We start from the raw sequence: 18,450 nt of genomic DNA, 5'->3' as shown, positions 1-18,450 counted from the left end.
AGTACATGGTATAAAAGTATGTGGTTTTCAGCGGTCTCATGGATGGGGTTTCTGCTCTGAGCAGCCCTCCGCAGCCAAGTTATAAATAAGCGGATAAATGTAAAACCAGCTGAAGGATCGCCTCTTAGAGCCTCACAGCGTGGCGGTGCGTAGTCCGTGCCGGCAACAGTTTTGCCAAAGAGAAGGTTCCTTTAGTAGTTTCCTGCTCAGTAGTAGTTCAGTAGTTTCCTACCCACACTATTATCAAAGAGCTGCTGACCAAAGTTCAAGCTCTCTTCAGACTATTGGCAGCCTCTGTTTTTTTTATTTTATTTTAAAGACTGAATACAGGGTCATGGATAAGACTCTTTTCTATGGAAAGCACGTTCGAACAGTTGATTTCATTTTGCAATCTTAAAGGTACCTTGGAAAATTAAAACAAGAAAAGATTTTATTGCAACAAGTAAGAAATTACATGAAAATGTTTACTTCCCGAAGTCTTGCAAAAAAGATAGCTGACACCAGTAGCTGTCGAAGGCTCGGTTCATGATTTTACTGTGGAAAAAAAACCCTGTCCGATTCCCTCCTCTTGGAATATGGCCTGCAGGGTGACTCGGGTAGTGAGTCGAGGGGCCTACTGCCGAGATCTTTGTAGAACTTGTCAATCAGCTCTCCTTTCAAACCTAATAACTATAAAGTGAAAACTTGAATTTGGTCTTAAATTTATCAATATATTTCGGTATATATAAAAATTGAGGCATCCAGGAGAAGAAACCTCATTCTACAAACAGCGCTTCAGAGGAAGGTACCTATTGGTGCTCTTCACCTCAGCTAATGCTATAAAGGGCGTTTGTGCCAGTTTGGGTTTGTAGCTTTCCTGTGGTTTTAGCTCTTTTGTTTATTCTCTTATATTGCAAATTCATTTATTTAAAGAAAAATATCTGATAAGAGTTACATAAAATCAAGTACAAATCAAGTTCCACATGACTCATTCCTATATACTGTGTCTATTTTACTATGTGAAGAGGCAGCAGTAATCTCAGGTAAAGCAGGTTGGGTGGTTTTTTTTGCCTAAAATGCACTTTTATGTGTGCGTCTACAGAATTTTACGGTACTTCGTTACCACTCTGGCCAACCACGACACTCCGCAGACTATAGCGAGACAGGATGGGGCAGAGCCTTCTGGAAAGGAAGCGAGGGGTTACTTACCTGCGCTGGGGTATTATTAAAACAGGGCTGGTCCTACTGACTTTGACTTTTGGTGTGGGGTACCTCTAGAACAGAGCTGTGGAGACTCTTCTAGGGAGTGGTGCGGCCTTTCTTCCTCTCGGAGGTACGTGTATTGCAAGTTAGGAATATGATGAGGCCACTATAAGAATGCAATCTTCAGCTCCTTTTTTGCAGGTGCCTTCTATGGGAAGAAATCCAATAAAATCAAACCTTGAAAGGACTGGGTATTTCTCGAAAATTAGTTTTGCATGCTGTTGTACTAAAGGTCAGCAAACGGCACTTATGGCTAAAGTGACAATGTTTCAATGTTTCAACAGTCCTTCGCGTTCGTATGGCTTAACTGAAGGTGTGGGCGGATATTCCCAAAATCCCAGTACGCTATTACAAAATAAGTATTCGGATACAAAGTTGTAAGTCAGATATTTCAAACGTGAAATCTGAAAATACAACTGAAAGGTGGTGTGGAAGTCCTTGTCAGCAGTTTTCTGAAAGCTCCATGTCTGCACACGTTGAAAGTATTTTTTAGTATAGTGCTGCTAGATTTCAGAATCTGACGTCTCAGGATATCCGAGGAAGGATTTCATCCCATATAAGAGCCACAAGTATTGTACCTGGAACGAGAAATTACAGAAAGGACCTTTATTCACATGTGTGTGAGAAGGACACGGTATTGGTATTGAAAATAAACATCATGTTCACGGATTTGAGTGTCTAATATGCAGTACAGCAGGGCTTGCAGAAAAACGGAATCTTCTGGTGAAAGGGCTGGAGCCCCGTCAGTGCTTTTTGCAAACACAATCTTCTTCACAAAGAAAGCTTCAACAGACTGTGCAAGTGAGCCTTACGAGTTAATAAGCTTGTTTGAATTCTCTGTGTAAGCCGAGCCCAAGGCAGAGCAGTTTGACCAGGCGAATCCAACATGTGCTCCTTCTAGCTGGATGTCGAAATGGCTCAACCAGCAACTAAACCTCCACTCCCTGGCCGATAGGGTAAGGCTGCGTTTGCTACTTGTGCCTGCTTTGATAACCATGGCAGGTTTAGGTGCTGCAAATGGGTATAAAAGAATGTTGGGGGAGTTGGTTTTTTGGGGGTTTTTGGTTTTTTTGAAGACCGTTCTAGTTAAGGGTTTATTCTGAAGCTGAAAAATGGTAAACCTAGGGATTGTAGATTCTTCATGACAAGGGCACCTGAATACAGTATTTTAAGACCATTTCTTTTTCCTCCTGGGAAAAAAACCCAGTATATTCTGTTTCAGGAACCGATTCTGGTTGAGAGCGCTTCTCAGCCATTGCTTGTATTTTTTGAAGCTTCGTAGATCACAAAAACACTTAGCGGAAGGGGTCTCCAGTCCAATCTCCCACTGACTGCAGGACTACTGCCCATGCTGGATAGGCCAGCGTCCTGAAAAACCTCCACAGATGGAGACGGTAGCACTTCTTGTTGGTTGCTGGACCTTTCTTCTGAAACCTTTCCTGCAGTCTCATCTGGACCTCCACACCACAACTTGTGGCTTTGCATTGTCTGCCAGCACCCAGAACAGTTAATCTCCATCATCCTTCTAAGTACTCTTCAAATAACCATTGACTGCTCTTAAGTCACCCTTCCGCCTAATTTTTGTCAGCTTAAACAAGTCCAGTTCCCTCATCTTCACCCTCTCCTCACAGATCAGGTAGTCCGGGACCCTTCACCATCTTGGTAGCCCTCCACTGGACCCTCTCTCTTCTCCACACTTCTCTTGAACTGGGGGTCTCTAGGCCACCTCACAAGCATTGAGTAGAGACAATAACGTCCCGTAGTCTGCTGGCCCCAATTTTCTAAATCGTGTGGTTTGTCTTACTTGCAGAGGGAACAAACCATCGTAACAAACCCACATTCAGGACACTGGCGGACATACTGAGGAATATCAACTCCAATACTGACACTAGGAAACTGCATGTTACCAGTCATCAATCAACCAGATGTCAACCCACTGATTAGTACACTTTGAAGTCAGTGGTTTGGCCAATTTTTATTCCATCTAACAGTCTTTTTGCGTGACCCCTACTCCACTATTGAAAAGAGCCTAGTCCCATCATCCTGACACCCACCCTTCAGATATTTATAGGCATTGATGAGACCCCCCTCAGCCTTCTCTTCTCCAGGCTGAACAAACCCAAGTCTCTCAGCCTTTCCTCATAAGGGAGATGCTCCAGCCCCTGATCACCTTGGCAGCTCTGCGCTGGCCTTGCTCCAGCAGTTCCACATCCTTCTTAAACTGCAGGGCCCAGAACTGGACGCAGCACACCACATGTGGTCTCACAGGGCAGAGCAGAGGGGGAGGGTAACCTCCCTTGCCCTGCTGGCCACACTCCTTTTAATGCACCCCAGGATACCACTGGGCTTCCTGGCCCCAAGGGCCCAGTGCTGGCTCAGGGTCACCTCGCTGCCCACCAGCACCCCCAGGGCCTTCTCAGCAGAGCCACTCTCCAGCAAGTCACCCCCAGCCTGTGCTGGTGCGGGGGGTTGTTCCTCCCCAGGGGCAGGACCCTGCACTTGCTCTTGTTGAATTCCCCGAGGTTCCCCTGGGCCCAGCTCTCCAGCCTGTCCAGGACTCGCTGGCTGACAGCACGGCCTTCTGGTGTATCAGCCGCTCCTCCCAGCTGGGTATCATCAGTGAACTTGCTGAGGTTACACCCTATCCCTTCCCCCAGGTCACTGAAGAATATGTTGACCAGGACAGGACCCAGCACAGATCCCTGGGGAACACCACCAGTGACAGGCCTCCAGCCAGGCTCTGCCCCGTTGATCACGACCCTCTCAGTTCTGTTGTTGAGCCAGTTCTCTGTCCACCTCACTGTCCACTCATCCCACCCACACTTCCTTAGCTTGCCTGTGAGGATGCTATGGGGGACAGTGTCGAATGCCTTACTGAAGTCAAGATAGACAACATCCACTGGTCTCCCTTCATCGACCCAGCCAGTCACGCCATCGTAGAAGGCCATCAGGTTGGTCAAGCATGATCTTCCCTTGGTGAATCCATGTTGACTGTTTTGGGTAGCCTTCTTGTCCTCTACCTGCCTGGAGATGACCTCCAAGATGAACTGCTCCATCCCCTTTCCAGGGATGGAGGTGAGGCTGACTGGCCTATAGTTTCCCAGGTCCTCCTTCTTGCCCTTTTTGAAGACTGGAGTGACATTTGCTGTCCTCCAGTCCTCGGGCACCTCTCCTGTCCTCCATGACCTTTCAAAGAAGATGGAGAGTGACTCAGCAAGAACATCCACCAGCTCCCTCAGCACTCATGGGTGCATCCCATTGGGGCCCATGGATTTGTGAGGATCCAGTTTGCATAGGTTATCTCCGAAGTTCCCTGGCTTCTCTTTCTCCTCCTCATCGTCCTTAAAAGCAGGCATAGTATTAGCACGTTTCCAAATGTCAGGAAGCTCCTCCAACTGCTGTAACCTCCCGTAAATGATGGACAACAATGATATCGGCCAACTCTGCCTGTATTTTCATGTGAATATCAGTAGAGCTAATGGATCTGTGTTCATCCAGCTTCCCTGTCGCTCCTGCCTTGTTGCTCCCTCACTATTTACTGCCTTCTTTCCAAAACCTTGCTGTTGTACTCAGAGGTTTGGGAGCAAACTCTGCTTGGGAACACTGGGGTGGGCAGAAGAGAAAGAGTACCCCAGCCTTTACCACGTCACCCATCACTAGGTTGTCTCCCAATCCACCCATGCACCTGCATTTTCTCTGGACTTTTTTTGTGATTAGTGTATTTGTAACCTGTAAGTCCCTAGCCTTAGTTCCAGCTGAGCTTTGACAGTCCTGATTTTGTTCCTAAGTATGTGTGCAAAGCTTTTATACTCCTCCTTTGCTGCCTGTCCCTGTTTCTACTCATTGCATGCTCTCCTCTGTTCACAGGGAACCTTCTTGTCTAGTCAGCAGGGAAAGGCTTTGCGTCAAAATTCTCAGTCTAACTACATGACAGATTGTTCCTGCAGACTAAGAACATGTTACTGAGCTCTCACTAAGCTTTTTTTGAAAAATCACCTTTCCATGGGACACTTCTGCGATTTGTGGCAGCTTCTGAGGGAATCCCTACTGACCTAGCAATTCCCTAAATAAGCAGAGCTTTGTTCTCCTGAAGTCCAAAGGCCAAACAGCTCTGCTATTTACCTTCCCAGTTTTCCTCTGGACACCGACCTCTGGTGACAACTACAACCCAAGTGGCCACACTCACCACCCATCCTTCCCTGTTAGTGAGCAGGTCAAGTACAGGATTACCACTCACTGGCCCTTTAGTATTTGAATTAGACTTGATTAGTGACAGTTTTCTAGGAACTCCCTGGATTGCATTCACTCACTGCGTAAGAGTTTTGCTCTGCCAGATGATGTCTGCATAGCTGAAAACCCCTAGCAGGCCCAGGATCTGGGAGTAGGAGGCTTCTGCTAGTTGTTTGTTGAAACCCTGTTTTGCTACCAAGTCCCTGCGATGCGGATCACTTCACTGCACATACACTTCCAATTCTGATTCCTTTGCTAGGCTCCATGCTTAAGTGTACTGAACCTGATGGAACCCCCCGAACACCCTCTCCTCTCAGCAGACAGGTGAAAGTTTCACCTGTAGTCTTCTCCCTAGCTTATCTCCTTCATTTACGTCTACTGCTAAGCAACTTTTGTGGCACTTATTTTCTGTCCTGATGGTGAAAGAACATTTTCTACTAAGGAACAGTATTAGTCTTTCTGGTAATACTGATCTATAGAAATGGGCATTGATTCTGGTTTTATAGTGTTAGAAACCTAGCAGGATGCTACGCTGGCACCTGGCCAGGAAAGAACATCCCCTTTTACTGCCCTCCCATCCAGTAGCTTGTCACGACCTCTTCCATTCATAGCTGCCATCTCCCTGGTACTGAAAAAGAAGGGTTAGCTAGGTCCCCATCATTAGTAACAGTATAATCGTGGCTGGACAATTAACATGAATTCCTTTGGCAGCAAAACAGAAACTACCTTTGTTCCACTGGTACTTACTGCTTCTGTGTTCACGGTGCAGAATGTAGGCCTGCCTATGCTAAGTCATAAACACCTGCTGACATCTATATTTACTACAGGAATTAGCTGTTTTAATGCTACTGGAAAATCACCTTCACCAAAACGTCAGTGAAGCCATTTTGAAAAATGAGTTCTTAACTACAGTTCCAAGATTATATTAATGGAAGATCATAAACCAGCAGCAGATTTGTTTATCCTAAAAGAAAACTTCTACTTCCTCCTCCTCTTGTGAAGGTGATAATCAATCTTCCTCTTGTTCTAAGCATCGCTTCTAAGAAAATTGTTTTAAAGTTGATGGTTAAGAACTTGCTTACAGCTAGATCAGGATATCTGTTATATACCAAATGTCCTTGTCCCCATGGGTATTTGCTATGCCCATAAATGAGATCATATTGCACTTTGCACAGGCGATTTGAAGTTCCACAGTACGCCTGTGTATGGTTCTGCATATGGTAGTTATTACAGCAGATGACAAAAAAGAATTCCCCCAAATAAGTACAAAGTAATTTAACCGTCTAAGATGCTGATGCTGGGAAAAGTGAGACATCAAATTAGCATATCGCTATGACTCTGCCAGTTTCTAGGAAGTGTGAAACAGTGAAGCAGTATTTCTGCTGACACATGGATTCTCAAAGTAATTTTTATGATTAAATCTAAAATATCCCTTCCCTCATCATCTACTTTTATGATTCTGCTTAGAGGTTCTTTTCACAAGATTTTTATCATCATCATAACAGGTCATTTTCTTAGATGCCTCACCATTTGGTCCAATTTTGGAAGAAAAAAAGATCCGATTCTTATTTTCAAAAGGTGTCAAGAAAATTAATTTCTTGTTAGATTTGTAGATCTGCACTCCTGTATTCATCAACTCAGTTTTCAAACATAAGTATCACCTCTATACTTCCACCTCAGACCCCTTACATTTGTTTACAACTCTTAGTTTATCTGTGAAGCACCCTTGTTTTGTAACGAGATATTTGAATTTCCAATAGACTACTCGGCCCTTCAGGTGATCCACAGACCTGAGATCTGTAACAAAATGGTTGGCTACAGTAGTGACACTGCACAAAAAGTGATGTGTCCTCAGTATTCTCATCTTTACAACTGCTTTGTCTGGAGTTCCTTTCCCTCATAAATTAAGGGACAGCATTCAATACATTCTGTATGCATTTTCTATATCTTAACTGACGATAAACCCCTGTTTATGGATTTCCACAGAAATGAAACGTAAGTCCCTAATCACATTCTAAATTCCTCAAGCCTCAGTTCCATTGGAGTTAACGTCTGCTGATTTTCTTACTCAAGTCGAAATCACCTGAAGGCTTTCCTTCTGCTGAGTAGTTCTGCAGGATGCATCTTGCTAAATAAGTAGAACATGGTGTTTCAGAATTCCTCCTCTCTCCCTAGGTCACTTGCTAAAACGTTAAATCTCAAGTACTTATAACCTGGAAAATCTCAAAACAGTTATCGGGTTGAAATTGGTTCATATACTGGAAAGCTAAACCCGAATTCTGAGAGATAGCATGTGTTCTGTTAGGACGCAGGTGATGCTCATGAGCTTTGCCTGAGACATTTCATTAGCTACTAACTGGAACGGTGCATGGGCTTTTATCAAGCTTCCTCTATTGTTCAGTCCTCCTGTTTGGATATCGGATTTAACAAAATCATATTACAGTGAATTTTAGTTAGACTAAAAAGTCTGTCTCCATTTCTCACTGACTGAGAGTCAATGCAAGTAGAACATGCACAGACATGAACTCAAACAAGAAAAAGAAGTTATTTGTTACAGCTGGAGCCCTTTGAGATGTTTTCTGTGTTTGTTTCACATACTGTTGTACCTTCAGCGCTGTTGTACCTTCTAATAGGATTAAGAGTCATGGGAGAACTCGGGATTAGCAGACTGCTGCTTTATATACCCTCTAAGCAGAGAGCTCAAGATTTGTAGGGACTAACTGTAAACAACCAGCAGCATGAAGTAATACGTGGAGCATTTTAATCTGCACACAACTAGAAGTTGTGTCACTAGCTTCCCAATTAAAAGCATAGTTTAAGTTAGAAAACTTCCAGTTACTAATATTCCTTATTCTTAAACTAAGAACAGATTATTTCCAACACTAATGGGGGGGGAGGGGGGGAAGAGGAGGGGAACATAGAATAGGAATTTCAAAGTTTAGACACTTATGGAGATAAAAAAGATTTGATATTATAATAGTCATAATTGAGAAAGCATGTATTAAGCACTTGTCCTAATACCTGTGGTTTTTTTTTTCTTTTTAAATTAATCATACCTATGTTCTTGCATACTGTCACAAAGCAAGACACAAACTGTATGCTAACCAGTATGTTTCTCTTTTTGAACTTAAATCGGGCTAATATTTACTTTCAGGTAGCCTCTTCTCCTTTCTGATATTCTGCTAGAATCTACCAGTGGGCCTTTGGCCAGTGCCAGAACATGCAGCATACCTCAAACAGGCTGGATTTTAATACCAAGGCATAAAGTCCCAAACAACAGGCAGCTTCAAAAAGCTCACGTTCCCGAGTTAACAGCTGTTGGTTTATAACGAACTAGTTAACCCTAACCTAACCAATTATATAACATAATATATTGGGTTTGTGTGGCAAGGTTTTGGTAGCTGGGGGGGGCGGGGCTACAGGGGTGGCTTCTGTGAGAAGTAGCTAGAACCTTCCCCCATGTCCAGTAGAGCCAACACCAGCTGGCTGCAAGATGGACCCGCTGCTGGCCAAGGCTGAACCCATCGGCAATGGTGGTAGCACCCCTGGGATAACAAAGTTAAGAAGGGGATGGGGGGAAACTGCGGAACTGCAGCTGGAGAAGGGGGTGACCTTATATGAGAGGAACAACCCTGCAGACACCAAGGTCAATGAAGAAGGAAAGGAAGGAGGTGCTCCAGGCACCAGAGCAGAGATTCCCCTGCAGCCTGTGGTGAAGACCATGGTGAGGAAGGCTGTCAGATATCCACCTGCAGCCTATGGAGGAGCCCATGCCAGAGCAGGTGGATGCCTGAGGAGGCTGTGACCCTGTAGGAAGCCCACACCAGAGCAGGCTCCTGGCAGGACCTGTGGCCCATGGAGACAGGAGCCCATGCTGGAGCAGGTTTGCTGGCAGGACTTGTGACCCCGTGGGGGACCCACGCTGGAGCAGTTCATGAAGAACTGCAGCCTGTGGGAAGGACCTGCGTTGGGGAAGTTCGTGGAGGGCTGTCTTCTGTGGGAGGGACCCCACGCTGGAGCAGGGGAAGGGTGTGAGGAGTCCTTCCCCTGAGGAAGAAGGAGCGTCAGAGACAATGTGTGATGAACTGACTGCTCAGGGGGAGAAGGTGGAGAAATTGGGAGTGAAGTTGAGCCTGGGAAAAAGCGAGGGGTGGGGGAAAGGTGTTTTTAAGATTTGGGTTTATTTCTTATTACCCTACTCTGATTCCACTGGTAATAAACCCATGAGCTTTTCATTGTATTTTCTCTCCCTGTTCTAGCTGAGGAGGGGGAGCAACAGAATGGCTTTGGTGGGACCCTGGGATCCAGTCAGGGTCAACCCCCCACACCTGACATGGGTGTTTCTTAAAATAAACTGATCAAAACAATATATGTTAATTTGTGTATAGAACTGGTGTATAAAACTCAGTATTAGATGCTTGATTCACAAAACAGAGTGTTACAGCTGCTTTATGTAGAGCATTAAAGGAGTTTAAAATACACAGCCTACAAATGCTGTGTACAAATGCTGTGTTTCATTTTGCACATCTGCAAAATGAAACCATGATTCCAAATTACTTCTACGCATAAGTTATAATTGACTACTTTCCAGATTTCATTTAAAGCAGAAAAGAAGCAGGCTATCAAATAAAGAATACCTATTTCCTGATTTCTGAACCACATACTAAATAACACTCTCCCAAATACATAAAGTATTAAGAACTTACCTAAGGATGGTGCTATCCAATATACTAGTGAGTAACTCAAGAATTTGTCATAGAAACAATTTGCATGTAATGAAAAAGCCAATGCTGGGTTAAATATTGCTCCTGTGAGATTGCCACCTGCAACAAAATGTAAACAACACAAAATCAAACCATCTTTCTTAATATTTATTTTAAATTGATATTGAAATGCAGATACAAATACTACAAGGAATGTACACCCTGCAATAAAATGAATTAGCAGAAAACATTTGAACAGATAAACTCTTCTGAAGTTGTTTACCCAATGATGTTTTAACCCTTTAGCTTTTCTAAAATGCTTTAAAATAACTGAAGTGTAGGCTATAACCTCCTTTATCTCTTTCCAGCAACTACTCTTTGAAGATGTGGGTTTGGCTAATGTTGAATGTTTCTATTGATAAAACTACAAGCTGTGCCACGAAGAGCCTGCAACATGCTTTTCGAAGAGAGAGAAATTACACAAATATTAGGAAACAAATACTGAGCTTTCATTACATCCCCATGTCGCATGTAACACACATGCAAGATAAAGGAAAAAACTGTCAAGCGCTGTTCTTGCTAAGCTGACCTCTCCACTTTCTTACTGCACACTAATAATATCATATCAATGTACAGAATGCTAAGATTATCATATGGTAAGAATTTGGGGAAAGGCTTTCACAATCATTCCATATGGTGTTTGAAGAAAATAAAAGCGAATGCTTAAAGAAGCCAAGCATCTTTGCTTGCCTCTGACTCACCTAAACATTCTCTAAATAACTTGATCTGAACATACTACATCATAGAGACCAGACTTTAATTACACTGCAGATGAAGCTGGACGTAACTGGTTTTAATTCTGACATATGTTGTTTCTCTCATTGCAATCCTGCAGAAAAAGCATTACTCATAACAAAATTATCTGTATTTCTGTACTATTAGTTGCTAACTACCCCATATTTATTTTATCTATTAATCTATTCCCATAAAATATAATTGTGTCTGTCTAGTTTCTTAAAGCTTATTCTTGATTTTCCCAAATAGGTTAGCGTGAGCTTCAAACTTCTTTATACAAAGACCATGCTGCTGTAATCCTCATTGGTTATGAGCATGCAATGATTTACCAAAAGTTTTAGCAGGGTCTTTGTCATTTTCTTGTATTTCTCTTTCTATATACTCATTATCTCTTTAACTGTGATTACAGTTCAGGAAGGTTTTAATCTTTGCTGACCTACTCAGTTTACTCTGGCTCCACACTTGCTCTCAAGTGCAACTCAGAGTTACGGTGCAGTCTGTTCTTCCGCACCTTGACACATTAACAGATTCCACCGTTGCCAGGAAGGCCATCTACAATAATTTACTTTGCTTTAATCCATTTATGAATTCACTGCTTCTGCTTTCATATCCACAAACACATATTTAAGAGTAGACTTTTGCTCTCAGGATGCAGTTGCTGTTTCTGAATGTTAAACATTAGACAGAGTTTTATCCCTCTATTTTTTCAATATTCATTACTAAAAACTACTGGAATAACAACCACAGGCCAGGGCCACTACTATAAACTTATGTTAAAATATTTATTAAACATCTCAGTCTGCATACCAGAAAAGATAAACAATTTTATGGCAAAAGTGTAACACCTTTGCAGTTGTACACATAAAAACTTCAAAAGGTGAAGTAATGTGTGCTCCACACAATGTGTGAGAAAGTAATTTTAACTTTTGAAATTACTAAAGGCAAAGCCAAAAGCAGGAAGTAACTTGGAATTAAAAATACATATGTCATTTTTACCTTGATATGTGAGGCTCAGAAATATCTAACCAATGTCATCACTGTAATATTGCCTGTAAATGAAAAAGCCCTCAAAAAGTGTATTTTTTCTTCCCCTAATTAAATATTTTCCCAAAAGAAATATACAAAGATATTCTTTACCAACGTGTGTACGGTCTGCTCTTTCGCTTCTGAGTCATTCCCTTAATGTGAAAAGACATAATATTCTCTTTTTCCTTCTATTCAGTAGAAGCAGCAGTGAATGAAATATTGGAGCTTTTGTGTACAGTATGCACTATTACAAAAATTTGGTCTGTGTTGATATGTGAAAAAAATCCAAATACTTTTAACGATGAAAATGTAGAAGAAAAACTAAAGGCACAGCTTGTGATTTTGAAAATACTTGCTGTACAATCTGATGTTATTTGTTGCAGTAAGTTGCATGACATACCAAAGCACTTTTAATGGGCTACACACAACAGTGACTTGTCAACATTTATTTTAACTTAATGTAGTCAACCATATAAATACTATTTAATGTTTTTGAGCCGCATATGTGCATCAGTGCACTTAGATGGGAGTAAGCCATGGGGATACGGCCATCCTTCAAAATTTTACGTAAACCAGATTTGATATCGAGTAAGAGACATTTCTTCTTGCAGTTCTTTTTTAGACTGCGATCATTCCTCTTATAGGATACAGCTATCAAACATATAGTAGAACATAATTCATGGAATGAAATATGATGTACTATGTATGATATAGATTTTCTAACATTTCTAGTTCATTCAGGACTGTAATATACCTGGATCCTGAAGACACGATTCAGTTTTTAAAACCAGGGTGTAAAAATAAATCATTAGCATGAATTTTATTTTGTAAATTTAATGCACCTTTCCAAGCTCCTAGCTAGAACACCGTCAAATTAAAGTTTGAAAAAATCATTATTCATACAATATTCTAAACTATTTGCTGTTTTTGTAGGAAAAAGGAAGAATGCTCCTGTTTGCCTAAATTAACATTGCTTTGTTAATTGGCACTGGTTGTCTAGCCCTTTGGTGCTGGGTGAGCAAGAAAGATCCATTCCTCTTAGAATCATAGAATAATTAAGGTTGAAAAAGACCTCTAAGATCATCAAGTCCAACCCCCAAACCAACACCCCCAGGCCTCCTAAACCATGTCCCCAAGTGCCACATCTACATGTTTTTTGAACATCCCCAGGGACGGTGACTCCCCCACCTCTCTGGGCAGCCTGTGCCAGGGCCTGACCACTCTTTCAGGGAAGATATTTTCCCTCATCTCCAACCTAAACCTCCCCTGACGCAGCTTGAGGCTGTTTCCTCTCGTCCTGTCACTGGTGACTTGGGAGCAGAGACCAACCCCCCCCTCACTCCAGCCCCTCTCAGGCAACTGCAGAGAGCGAGAAGGGCTCCCCTCAGCCTCCCCTTCTCCAGGCTAAACCCCCCCAGCTCCCTCAGCCGCCCCCCAGCACACTTGTGCTCCAGACCCTGCCCCAGCCCCGCTGCCCTTCTCTGGACACGCTCCAGCACCTCCAGGGCCTTCTTGTCCTGAGGGGCCCAAACCTGAGCCCAGCATTCGAGGTGGGGCCTCACCAGTGCCGAGCACAGGGGCCCCATCCCTGCCCGGCTCCTGCTGGCCACACCAGGGCTGACACAAGCCCGGGGGCTGGTGGCCTCCTTGGCCACCTGGGCACTGCTGGCTCATGCCCAGCCGGCTGTCAGCCAGCCCCCCCGGGGCCTTCTCCGCCGGGCACTTCCCAGCCCCTCTGCCCCAGGCCTGGAGCGTTGCCTGGGGTTGGTGTGACCCAAGGGCAGGACCCAGCACTTGGCCTTGTTAAACCTCATACAGCTGGCCTCGGCCCATCGGTCCAGCCCACCCAGGTCCCTCTGTAGAGCCTTCCTGCCCTCCAGCAGATCGACACTCCTGCCCAACTTGGTGTCATGTGCAAACTTACTGAGGGTGCACTCGATCCCCTCATCCAGATCATTGATAAAGATATTAAACAACACTGGCCTCAACACTGAGCCCTGGGGACACTGCTCATGACTGGCTGCCAGCTGGGTTTAGCTCCATTCACCACAACCCTCTGGGCTTGACCATCCAGGTAGCTTTTTACCCAGCAAAGGGTACACCCATCTAAGCCATGAGCAGCCACCTTCTCTAGGAGGATTCTGTGGGAGACAGTGTCAAAGGCTTCACTGAAGTCCAGGCAGACAATATCCACAGCCTTTCCCTCATCCACTAAGCGGGTCACCCTGTCATACAAGGAGATCACGTTGGTCAGGCAGGACCTGCCTTTCATGAAGCCATGCTGGCTGGGCCCGATCCCCTGGTTGTCCTGTACTTGCTCAGGGATCTTACTCAAGATGAATCACTCTATAACCTTCCCTGGTACAGAGGTCAAACTGACAGGCCTGTAGTTCCCCGGATCCCCCTTCTGGCCCTTCTTGTAGATGGGCGTCACATCAGCAAGCCTCCAGAAGACTGGGAACACTCTTACTACCAGACGTCTGGGAAAGCTCTTAGAGAAGCACTCAAGTTCCTTATAAATTGTTAACAAAGAGGCCCAGACGGTTTCCTGAGAATGATCCAGCCCAGTTAAGTTAAGCATCTGCCTATCTTCACGCCTACAGACACGAACTTGGCCTGCTGGAGGCCGCTATCTGTAATGCCTGATTCAGAGGTCACCCTTCCTACTGCATGTACGACACACCGAGAACAGACATGGCTAGGCCTACGCTACGAGACCCGCAGGATATACTGTGGGTCATATATATGCACCAGACGCAGGTCATGGCCACCTGCCAGGCCCTTCACTATGGCTGCAGCTACTTGGCATGTTGTCAGGAAGCTGTGCTGAGGGGCTGTGAGAAGGGGCTCCTCAGCAGCAGCCACGAAAACAGAGGGGGCAGGAGAATGGAGGATATCCTGGCGAACACGCGTGTGTGTGTAGATGTGGGCAGAGGGAAAGAGGCAGCAAGAAAGGTCTGGGAACCAGGAAGGTATCCTACGTGTATCTACCTAACCTTCCACTGAAAGAGGGATCTGTTACAGTGCAAGCCTGTGACTTCACCAAAGAAATTTATAGCAGCAGCCTGCTCCCACACTTGTTGTGTAATAGCTCCATGATAGGAATCTTGGGGTTTATGCCCTCCTCCACTTCAGGAGGCTTCAATCCACATCTTGGACAGTAAGCACCAGGCTCATGACATCTGCAGAGGGAGGATGGTACTTTTCACCTCTCCTTTTGAACCTGAGTGTACAGCAAAGAGTGCAAACCTTAGGAAGCTTGGAGCAGAGTGAACAAGAAAGCATTAGGTTTTCCAATAACGAAGAGATAAAACTAGGTTCAGAATCTGCTCTCTGGAATGTAAAAATGAGAAATGGAAAGAAATAGAAAGAAATATGTCCAGGCAGCACATGGTACAGCACAAATTGTGCATGCAAAAGAGGCCTGGGCACAGTAGGTCTGATGTTTCCTAGAAGTATGTGAAGATCGATTGCACTGGATAGTTGTAACAAGTCCAAGTTTATGACAAGGAAGGGGATTTCGTACACAGCCTTCTCCCACTAGGAAAGGATATGAGGCCAGCTCGGCCAATGACACTGGGCATGAATTCTTTGTATGAACCAGCAAAGAGAAAAGCAATGTGACACATGTTATTTTATACAACTATTTGCTAAGCAGGAAAAGAATGTTAAGAATCAGGAATCCAGCTTTCTATGCTTGTAGAAGAGGTAGGATAATCTTTGGCTACACTTACTGAGAAATTCAGAAATACATTTAATGTGCTAAAATGCATTGACACCTTGCCTCTGCCTTCAAAAATTAATTTTAGAAAGTAGTTCAAATTGCCAAGTTAATTGTCAAAATTCCCCATGGGCTGCTTTTAATCTTTCAGATATTAGCTAATTTCAGCTAAACATAATGAGCAAAGGTTTTTTCATTAGTGTATCTGAAAATTCAACTCTACTTTATACTAGTATATGGTATTCTGTTAGACAGCATAATACAGTTAAACCTTTTGGACAAGTTGCCAATCACATTCCAGATATTTGCAGATAAAAGAGTGATCTCCCTCTCTCATAAATGGATTTGATAATTTCCTAGGTGACTTCCTCTGTGGTGGGGGCTGTAGCACAAGCAAGGAGCTCCATAACCACCTCTCTCACCTCCCTGTACCCCACACTACAGAATCTCCTTCCCAGTACAACCCACTCCCTACAGGGCAGTCCTCAAGTGACGAGTGACACAAGTCTGGCACTTCACTGGGGACAACAGGGAGCATCAACCATCAGCAGAAAGAAGTTCAGACTGACTTCCCTCAACTCTTCCTCCCCGCTGGTCCAGAGAGGCTGTGCAGGTGACAGTGTCCCAGCCCGGGGAAGCAGGAGGTAACAGGCAGGGACAAGGACGTGGACACATAGAGCATTACAGACAGAAGCCTCTTGTAAATGCTGTGACACAACAGGCACCTGGGTATTTTTTCTTTTTTGCGTTTGGTTTCATGAGGTATTATTTGATAATTTCTGCATGCATTCTACAAATAACCATTCCTGCTTCTGATTTAAGGATTTAATGCAGTTAAACAAACTGCACTGATATGAATTATGCATTACTGAAACACCAAATTTCCATATTAGCGGTCTGTACCCCGCCGTTGTACAATCAGCATTTTTCTGATGCAGACACTATGCCACTTAGAAATCAGAGCACAGAGTAGGAAATCTCTCACGCTACATATAGTCGAATTATGAAACGATCCTTCACTGAGATACTTTAACAGTGTTAACTGAAACTCTTAATGTTATTTACTTGTAGATTTGACACAATTTTAAATTCTTAATTCATTTCATTCTTAACCCTATACCTGCCTGGAATCTAACCAGGCAAACTTTACATAAACTCCAAATGAACTCTGCATATGTAGTACCATGCATTTGTTTTGGAGTCTAAGAAAATAGTCTTAACACTTCTAAGAAAATGAAAAAAAGAACACCTTCTGTTACAGCTTTATTGCAGGAACGGAGAGAAAAAAAAACCCACTGACCTGCATAAACGAGCATGGTGATGAGAAGAGCAGTCAAATGGACTTTGTATTTGGGATTAACACTTTCCACTCGCAGGACGGTCAGCTGGAAAACAACAGAAAAGAGCAGCTCTATGCAAAACGCCTGCAGCTCTGTAGTCTGCATAGGGTTGCTGCAGCCCTTTGAGAGTGCTCCAAAATGTGGCTCTGCCATTTCCAGGCTCCAGATAAAGTGCATAAACGCTCTAGCAAGTGCTGCGGCCACGAACTGAGCAGCGATCTTGAGTCCACCCATCTTGACCGATATCCCACCTTCCCACATTGGCTGCAAGGTGCCACAGGGATTGCATGTGCTACCAGTCAGGGTCAGGCCGTGCAGGACGGTGAAACCGTAGGTGAGAGTCAGGGCGGTATGCTGCTTCAGCTCCACACTGCTGAGCAGGGACAGCTCGTTAGTGCAGGCGCAAATCTGGAAGGTGCTAAACATCTCCAGAAGAAAAGTGCAAAGGCGCCGGCGGTAGCGCAGCCGGCGGCGGGTCAATCTCCTGCACAGCCCCACTGCTACCATGATGCCGGCCATCATCAGGAGCGAGGTCCCGACCCCACCGACAGCCATAGCAGGAGTTTCACAGGCCGAAGGACTCGAAGGAAGAGTTCGCCCCGGTCCAGCCCCACCACCTATGGGGAGAAAGAAAGCGGGAAAGAGACGGAAAACGACCACCCTTTCGAGGTAGGAGCCAGCTTCTTTCCCCAGCTGCCAGCAGCCTGCGAGATGTCTGACTCAGCCTCCGCCTGACGGGGAGCAAAGGGCAGGGGAGCCCAGCCTGACAGGGCTGAAAGGGCAGCGGGATCCCTTCCCTTCCTCTCCCCGCCAGGGAAGGGTTCAGGAGAACGAAGGACTCTCGCTGCGGTAAGGAAGAGACATTTTGGGGAGGGAGAAGGGAGCAATGCCTTCCTTCAGCCCCTCGGCGCCGGGGCGGAGGGAGCTCCCCTCAGCCCGCCGGGGAAGGGGGGAGCCGCTCCCGCCCACGGGGGAACAGGAGACGAGCCAGTTTCTCGGTCGGGCGGATAGCGCGGCCTCTCAGCAGGCAGGCAGACGAAAGCGGTTAAAGAATAAGCTCCGTCCACCGCGGCGGGGTGAGGCGAGGCAAGCCAAAGCGAGATGCCGCCTCCTCCTCCTCCTCCTCCTCAGCCCGGCGCTGAGGGACCCAGCGCGGCCCCAGCCGCCAGCAGCGCAGGACAGAGCGGCGGGACTGCGCATGCGCGCGCGGCACCAGGCTCCCCGGGTGGGGGGGGTAGCGAGGTGTGCGTGCCCTGCCCTTTCCCGCGCGCGGGCCCTTGGTACTGAGGTGAAGTGAAGTGAGGAGTGGTCCCTGCCCTCCGGCTGGCAGGCAGGGAGGCAAGATCAAGGTGGTATCAGCAGCTGCTGCTGGCCTCAGCCTGGCTGAAGGGTT

General features: G+C 45.2%; 1 protein-coding gene across 1 annotated transcript; it reads right to left on the bottom strand.

The window, feature by feature from the left end:
* Positions 1–412: 412 nt before the first annotated feature.
* AQP11 (aquaporin 11) lies at positions 413–18,186 on the bottom strand. The gene is made up of 3 exons (XM_075117169.1): positions 17,018–18,186; positions 10,179–10,295; positions 413–1,820 (listed from the first exon to the last, which is right to left on the bottom strand). Exons 1-3 carry the CDS (start codon positions 17,610–17,612, stop codon positions 1,768–1,770), a joined length of 765 nt encoding a protein of 254 aa, XP_074973270.1. The 5' UTR covers positions 17,613–18,186; the 3' UTR covers positions 413–1,767.
* Between the last annotated feature and the right edge of the window lie 264 nt (positions 18,187–18,450).

Source organism: Phalacrocorax aristotelis, chromosome 1 (assembly GCF_949628215.1).
Source record: "Phalacrocorax aristotelis chromosome 1, bGulAri2.1, whole genome shotgun sequence".
NCBI lineage: Eukaryota > Metazoa > Chordata > Aves > Suliformes > Phalacrocoracidae > Phalacrocorax > Phalacrocorax aristotelis.
The sequence above is the reverse complement of the archived record's forward strand: the minus strand, read 5'-3'. Positions and strand labels throughout refer to the sequence as shown.